At 40.7% G+C, this 8,459-nt stretch overlaps 1 protein-coding gene across 1 annotated transcript; it reads left to right on the plus strand.

The window, feature by feature from the left end:
• The first annotated feature begins 1,077 nt into the window (after positions 1–1,077).
• Positions 1,078–4,315, plus strand: CTGF (connective tissue growth factor). The gene is made up of 5 exons (XM_011358700.2): positions 1,078–1,398; positions 1,518–1,737; positions 1,978–2,229; positions 2,365–2,576; positions 2,953–4,315. The coding sequence occupies exons 1-5, from the start codon at positions 1,333–1,335 to the stop codon at positions 3,247–3,249; spliced, it is 1,047 nt and encodes a 348-aa protein (XP_011357002.1). The 5' UTR covers positions 1,078–1,332; the 3' UTR covers positions 3,250–4,315.
• The last annotated feature ends 4,144 nt before the right edge of the window (positions 4,316–8,459 follow it).

An 8,459-nucleotide genomic window follows, 5' to 3' on the forward strand; every position in this document is an offset into this window, starting at 1 on the left:
ATAACCACATATAATGGGGTACAGTGTTCCTGTTATATAAACAGATTTTTTACTGCAAGACGAACCAAGTATAATCCACATTTGAAGATCATAGGTTTGAGTGTAAGAAAAATCACTCATTTCTCAAAGATTCACAACAGTGTTTTCAACACCCCAAGTAAACCCCAAGCTTTTTGCTGGCCCCCCTCCTAATTCCCCTCTCTTCCCACTCCTGTGTTCTCATCCCAAGATGGAGAGCCTCTATCTACTCAACACACAGTCATCCACTCTCACAGAACAATAAGACCATTTCTCTGGAAATATTGATGCCCACTCATCTCCTTTCCCTTCCTATACCACCAAAAATAAAACTATTAAATGTGTTAAGAGAAATCAAAGCAAGAGTGCTGAAAATCTCCCCCAGAAAACTGTATACACTCAGACTTCTGGTTTTGTTCTTTCCCTTGTGGCAATGGGCATCCAAACTGTTAACTCCATAGGCTAAAGATCAAATTCCTACATCTTCCGTATGGAATTCAGGGGTTTGCAGGTAGGCTTCTTGGGGTTTCGGATTAAAAGCAACTAACTCTTCTGCTCTCTGAAGAGTTTCAAAGGCAGACAGCCTCTAAAATTAAAATCCTTACAAAAATAATAAAAGGAAACCCTTTCGAATTTTTTAGGAATCCCTGCTGTTAGTCTCTTTAGCTACCTACATCCTAAGAAGGATGTATGCCAGTGGGTAGAACAGCCACAGCTATTAGAAACAGAAGTGAGTGGTATAAAAAAATAATAATTATTGCCGATGTGTTTTTAAGGATATAAATCAGGAGTGGTGAGAAGAGGCAAGGAGAAAAAAATCCTGTTTGGTGCTGGAAATACTGAGCCTTTTTTTTTTTTTTTTTTTGGTGAGCTGGAGTGTGCCAGCTTTTTCAGACGGGAGGAATGCTGAGTGTCAAGGGGTCAGGATCAATCCGGTGTGAGTTGATGAGGCAGGAAGGTGGGGAGGAATGCGAGGAATGTCCCTGTTTGTGTAGGACTCCATTCAGCTCATTGGCGAGCCGGGACCGCCCGGAGCGTATAAAAGCCTCGGGCCGCCCGCCCCAGCCTCACACAACAACTCTTCCCCGCTGAGAGGAGGCAGCCAGTGCAACTCCAACCACAGGCGACCGACCGCCTCCAGCCCGACGGCAGCCGCCCCGGCCGACAGCTCCAGAAACGACAATCCGGCGCTTGCAGGCCCCCACCTCCGGCCCGAGCCCGCGTCCCACTGTCCCGCCGACCGCGCCGCACCCACCCCGCCGCCGCAGCCGCCGCAGCCGCATACTCCGACCCTGCGCCCGCAGCGCCCCGACCATGTCCGCCGCCGGCCTGGGTCCCGTCCGCTTCGCCTTCGTGCTCCTGTTCGCCCTCTGCAGCCGGGTAAGCGCCTGGAGACCCCCGCGGCGGCTGGCGCGGATGGGGAGGGATTCGGCGGGGAAGGGGAGGGCCCGGCGGCGCGAGGGCCGTGCGCCCGGCTGACCGCCCCCTTCTCTCCGCAGCCCGCCTCGGGCCAGGACTGCAGCGGCCAGTGTCAGTGCTCGGCCCCGGCGCCGCGCTGCCCCGCCGGCGTCAGCCTGGTGCTGGACGGCTGCGGCTGCTGCCGAGTGTGCGCCAAGCAACTGGGCGAGCTGTGCACTGAGCGCGACCCCTGCGACCCGCACAAAGGCCTCTTCTGCGACTTTGGCTCCCCGGCCAACCGCAAGATCGGCGTATGCACCGGTAAGATCTGCAGCCCGCGTCCGGGCCCTCTACCCCTTTCTGCCGCCACCGCTGGCCCAGGTGCCAGGGACACTTAGTGACCGGCCACCTCCTTCACGCCCACCTTCCCGCCAGAAAATAAGCCAATAAGCCGCTTGAGTCGAGTCCCTTCTCTGGCTGTTTCTAGCCTGCCCCCTGGAGCCCTGCTTCCAACTCGCAAGCCTGACTCCTGGCATCCTTTTTTCCCTTCCTCTCCTTCAGCCAAAGATGGTGCCCCCTGCGTCTTTGGAGGGACGGTGTACCGAAGCGGAGAGTCCTTCCAGAGCAGCTGCAAATACCAGTGCACTTGCCTGGACGGGGCGGTGGGCTGCGTGCCCCTGTGCAGCATGGACGTTCGCCTGCCCAGCCCTGACTGCCCCTTCCCGCGGAGGGTCAAGCTGCCTGGGAAATGCTGTGAGGAGTGGGTGTGCGACGAGCCCAAGGACCACACCGTGGTTGGCCCTGCCCTAGCCGGTGAGTTGAAACTTCCTCTAAGTCAGGGTTACAGTTCTCCCCGCCCCCCAGCAGCTGAGTCCTAACTTTGCCAAGGGAGGAGGAAGTGCCTTATCCTGGCATCTAACCTTGTGTTTGTGCGCTCTGCTCTCCCAGCTTACCGACTGGAAGACACGTTTGGCCCAGACCCAACTATGATTCGAGCCAACTGCCTGGTCCAGACCACAGAGTGGAGTGCCTGTTCCAAGACCTGTGGGATGGGCATCTCCACCCGGGTTACCAACGACAACGCCTTCTGCAGGCTGGAGAAGCAGAGCCGCCTCTGCATGGTCAGGCCTTGCGAAGCTGACCTGGAAGAGAACATTAAGGTACATGTTCTGTTCCTATTAACTTATTTGAATGGAATGATAGTGGATAGGACCAAAGTCAGGGCTCCTACCACTCTTGTTATTATAGGCCTATTATCTCCAAAAATATCTAACCATTTTTGCTGTTTTGCTGGAATGAGATGTTGTGTAATAGGAACCACCAGCTTTCCACTAGAAATTCTCCACAGTGTTAATTAATTCAAGACATCCCAAGAGAGGCTATGTCTATTTTTGGAAAACTGGCAAATGAGACTCAAACTTCCTCTCCTTAAAATATAAACATAAGTCAGACAACATAAGCTTAGAACCCACAGAGGTTGAAGAAAGCCACTCCCCTTGTAGTCATTGATTTTTCTCTTCTCCTTGTCTTCCTTAGAAGGGCAAAAAGTGCATCCGTACCCCCAAAATCTCCAAGCCTGTCAAATTTGAGCTTTCTGGCTGCACCAGCGTGAAGACCTACCGGGCTAAGTTCTGCGGAGTATGCACAGATGGACGCTGCTGCACCCCCCACAGAACCACCACCCTTCCTGTGGAGTTCAAGTGTCCTGACGGTGAGGTCATGAAGAGGAGCATGATGTTCATCAAGACCTGTGCCTGCCATTACAACTGTCCTGGAGACAATGACATCTTTGAGTCACTCTACTACAGGAAGATGTATGGAGACATGGCATAAAGCCAAAGAGAGTGAGAGACATTAACTCATTCGGCTGTAACTTGAATTGATTCACATCTCATTTTTGTGTAAACATGATTTCAGTAGCACAAGTTATTTAAATCAGTTTTTCTAACTGGGGAAAAGAAAAATTCCCTTCAAATTCAAAATATTGTGCCATGTGACATGCAAATAGTCTATCAACCCCAGACACTGGTTTGAAGAAAGTAAGACTTGACAGTGGGACTACATTAGCGCATAGCACCAGAATGTATACTAAGGTGTGGCTTTAGGAGCAGTGGGGAGACAGCACCCATAGAAAGTCTTGAAATCTTAAAGTAGTAATGTGCCCGCTATTTGGAGTTTTATTGAGAAGGAAAATTTTAGCACGCTCATGGACCTGCCTGTAGCTCTAGCAGCAGCTAGGATGTGCGTTCTCCAACCATCATGAGGCTGAGTCAAGTTCTTCTTTAAGTCAGAACAGATTCAGCTCTGACATTCTGATTCAAACGGCAGTGTTCAGGAATCAGAATCCTGTCTATTAGACTGGACAGCTTGTGGCAAGCTAATTTGCCTGTAACAAGCCAGATTTTTTTATTGATATTGTAAATATTGTGTGTATATATATATATATTTGTACAGTTATCTAAGTTAATTTAAAGTTGTTTGTGCCTTTTTGTTTATGTGTTTAATGCTTTGACATTTCAAATGTTAGCCTCAATTCTGAACACCATAGGTAGGACGTAAAGCTTGTCTGATAATTCAAAGCATGAAATGGATATTCAAATGGAAATTCTGCTCAGAGTGACAGTCCATCAGAACGGATTGTTTGTGGAAGGTGAGGCAGTGATGCTTTTGGAAGTCTGATTTGTAGATCAAAGATGTGGTAGCCTCACTTTTAACGAACAAATGGCCTTTATTAAAAAACGAATGACTCTATATAGCTGATCAGTTTTTCCACCTGGAAGCATTTGTTTCTACTTTGACTATGACTGTTTTTTGGACAGTTTATTTGTTGAGAGTGTGACCAAAAGTTACATGTTTGCACCTTTCTAGTTGAAAATAAAGTATATATTTTTTCTATAAACAGTTTGGTTATTCATTTATTTTCTAAATATTTCTGAGTTTCCTCACATATAAATGAAAAGTTTTGTTTGTCCTAAAACACCTATAACTTTCTAAATATATATAATAATAAATTGGGTAATTACTTCAATAGAATTTTTGCATAAATATTTCACACTAAATCAACTGTAATAATAAATTGGGTAATTACTTCAATAGAATTTTTACATAAATATTTCGCACAATCGACTAACAAACTTGCAGGAATATATACTATATTGAGCACACAGGCATTTTTTTATGTTCACAGTACTTTATAACCACAATCAATTCTCTACTTCAGTCTGCAGAAGCCCCTATGGTATTATTCTTGGTCCTGTTTACATTAATACCTTTTTGGCAATAGTAGGCACTTAATTTTCAGTCTTTCACATCACAAATTAGTCTGTGCTTGAAAATAGAAAACAAACCGTTTTTGGATTTGTACATTCTACTGTAGATATATTTCTGAACTTTAATATCCTACTCTTAAATCTGAAAAGTGTAGAATTAAATTGGCATTTAAATGGAGCAATTTAATGACTTATTTTGTATAATTCTTTTTTCACTTGCCATGATAACCAATCACAATTTGATGATGGCAGAAGTAGAAAAGGGAGAGTACATAAATCTTCCATCCATTAACATTAACAGAAATTTGTCTTAAAAGCACTTCTTCCATTTCCCTAAGTTTTTGGCTTTTTCAGATCTCAGGATCGATAGATTACCAAGTGGTTTGTAAATGACAAAATTAAATTGTTCAAGAAGCCTAGTGTGGAAATAGTATTAGACCTATCCAGGCCTCTACTGAAAAGTGACCTGAAGTAAGCAGCAAACAAAAGAAATATTCCGAGCGCAACTAAAAGCACAATTTTTTTCCATATCAGAATAGCTGTAGTTTCTAGGGGGGAAAAAATAGCTGCAGACAGACTAACCTATCACAGAGTAATTGGCAATGTTGTAATGGCAGTGTCACTGCAAGAGACAAAAATATATCCAAAAATAAAGACTAGTTCTACAAACAGTGCTCATGCCACAAACCAAAGAGAAAACTTCCCATGTTCAAAATGTGAAAAGTATTTCTAGTTAAAACATTGGACTTTTAGGATACGCCCACATACATATATAGCAAAGCTCTCAGCAGCTACATCTCACTTCTCCAAATAAACCCACATGCTCATACATGCACACAAACACATGCAGAGTGTACTGGTTTAGTTCACTTTTCCTTTCTGTCAATTGACTCCTACTGCAAAGATGAAGGGCTGTGGTAAATGAGCCTGACTGTTTTAAAAGGAATTTGAGAATTCTGAGAAGGTAGAAGTAGTAATAGAAGCATAGAGTTTTGATTTTTCAAATCTCCTCATAAAAACAGAGTAACTGGATTGCAAACTGAAAACCCCATGACCCATATTTATTTTAAAAAAAAAAAAGTGACAAAGCATTCCTTGAACCTCAAAACATGAGTGGGGAAAATTATCAACCCCCACGAGACCTGCACTATATCAGTACACGTCTGGGAAAAAACAAAGGAACGTACCAGGGTATCTGATGCTTCTGAGAACAGGAAAGCTCTAAAATAGCCAACAGTAAAATACAGAAGGCCAATGTGAGAAGAGCTACGGAACTTGGTAGGGGTTTTGCCCACTCCAACAAAATGTACAGACTAATACTCTTTCCCAGGAGAGGACTCCCCACTTTTGGGAGCAGAATCAAATTTGAGCAGGTCAGAGACAACAAAGACATTGAGAGAGAAGGTCCAGAAAAAAATGAGGAGAGGAACAGAGGTTCAAAATCTCAGGAAGCAAACTGCCATATTTTTAATAATGCATAAAAACAACCAAAGATGAGCTCTGTAAAGTTAGAGAAGTTATCTAAACCAAGCCTCTGTCTTGAATGAAGTTCAGGAAAACTAATTTCACACAAAAAATAAGAAAACAAATATCAAAGCCAAACTCCATACAAAGTTATCATTAAAAAAGGGAGGGGCAGAATAACATCCCTAATGATAGTAAAAGCATGTCAGAAATACAGGCCCAGAAAGCAAGTCAAAACTATAACCTACTACTTCAAAAGAATATTAAGAAAATGACATTAGATATAAATGATGAAAAGGAAATAACTAATGACAAAATAGCAACATAAATCAGAATTAGTAAAACTTAGAAATATGGTAATAAAACTCAAGAAGGAATTAGAAATAAAATAAATATATCAAACAAAAAGAAACACAGAGTGAATAAATACAATATATAATTCCTTAGGAAGAATAGATGATGAGAAGGTGAAAAAATTATAAATAAAAAAAGAATAAAAATGTTTCAAGAAAAAGTAATAAGTATTGTATGTAAGCAAAGAAGTTCCAATATATAGGTAGCAGGAGTTCCTGAGAAACAAATGAAACAAATAAAAAAAAAAAAAACCTAAAAACTATAAATCAAGATAACTTTATTGAAATAAAAAGTGATTTGAATGCACATATTGAAAGAGCATGCCATGTATCTGATAAAATTGACCAACACCAAGACATATTCTACTAAAAGTGCTGACATATAAAGAAAAAGGAAAAGTCATCAGGACATCTAGGCAGAAAGAACAAGAGCCTTATAAGTAAAAGAAAGTTAACTCATCATCAGCTTTTTGACAGCAACATTTTACACTAGAAAAATTGGAATGACATATTTAAGATACCAGAGGAAAGAAAATGTGAGCCAAAGAATTTTTATTCTCCAAACCTGACACTCAAAAATAAAAGATACAAACTATAAAAAACATACAAGAACTCAGGGCATATTGTTCCTGTGAGCCCTTCCTGAAGAACCTACTAGAAAAGAAGTTCAAACAACAAAGTATCTAAGACACATTAACATAAGGACTGGTGGTAAGCATTTAATAATATAGCTTAACTTTCAAACTACAACTAAATGAAGGTTAAAGAGAAGAAAGTATAGTAAGCAGTGGCTCTATGTTCTGATAGTATATAATGCAACCATAAAAGGTGGGAGAGAGAACAGAAATAGCATGACTGCCCCTCAAATATTTAACTGCTTTTCTTGGTGGTGATAGTATTATTAGTACTGTTATTCTGAGACTGTCAGATGTGTAATAGGTGATAAAGCAAATGAGCCATTATGAATATTCTAATTCTAACCCTAGTGTTGATAAGTACTGAGATTCTTCATGAGGAAGTCAGAAAATACAGGTGTAATACAAAAGTGGTTAAGTAAAACTCTGTAGTCTTGAATTTGAATTAAATTTCAGCATAAACTTATGATGCACTTTATCTTTAAAACACACACACTCACTTTTTCCCTATATCTTCTCACTGAAAAGGCTTAGATACAATGTCAACTCAAGAGCAATGAGCATCCGAAGGCCCAGATTGCACTCTTAAAATATTACTACTAAATTGAAATATTTCCACTAAAAGAAGCTAGAGCTTTTTGGATAATTACTGATTCCAAGTCGGGAACAAGAAATATGTAAGAAAATACATTTATACTTGAAATATATTTTCATATTATATAATAATACAATTAAGAAGGACCATTAAGATCATATCAAAAGGATTCAGAAGGAAAATTGAAGATATTTCTATTAAAGTGAGGCAATTTGAGCTTCAATAAGGACAAGAATAAAAATTTCAGTGCATTAAGCATATCAAGTATCTTTAAATTCATTAGTTCGTAATAATAGTTAAAGAAAAAAACTGATTGGTCTCCTGAGAATGGTAGGGAAATTTTTCATTACACACAAAATGTAATCTTTCTATGATGACTTTAGTATCATATTTTTGGTGCTCTGCACATCTCACAATGCCTCAGAATAGATTGGCCCAATTTGTAGAAACTCCAGACATAAGCCAGAGATGACTTTTAAAAGAAATAAATCTCTTAGTAAGTAGTGTTTATCTTATGATGGTTAGTTTAAAGTAATTCTTATTCGTGTCTTATAATTTTCTGTATTTTTCCATATATTCTGAAATGAACATATACTATTTTATAATCAAAAAAGATATTTGAAATAAATCTCGTATCTCCTCATTAAAAAATAGCAAGGAATATGTTAGAGTTTTTCATGATTTCAGATTTAGATAAACAATTCACAATACATAAATCAATGAATGG

Source organism: Pteropus vampyrus, unplaced genomic scaffold (genome assembly GCF_000151845.1).
Source record: "Pteropus vampyrus isolate Shadow unplaced genomic scaffold, Pvam_2.0 Scaffold43, whole genome shotgun sequence".
Classification (NCBI taxonomy): domain Eukaryota; kingdom Metazoa; phylum Chordata; class Mammalia; order Chiroptera; family Pteropodidae; genus Pteropus; species Pteropus vampyrus.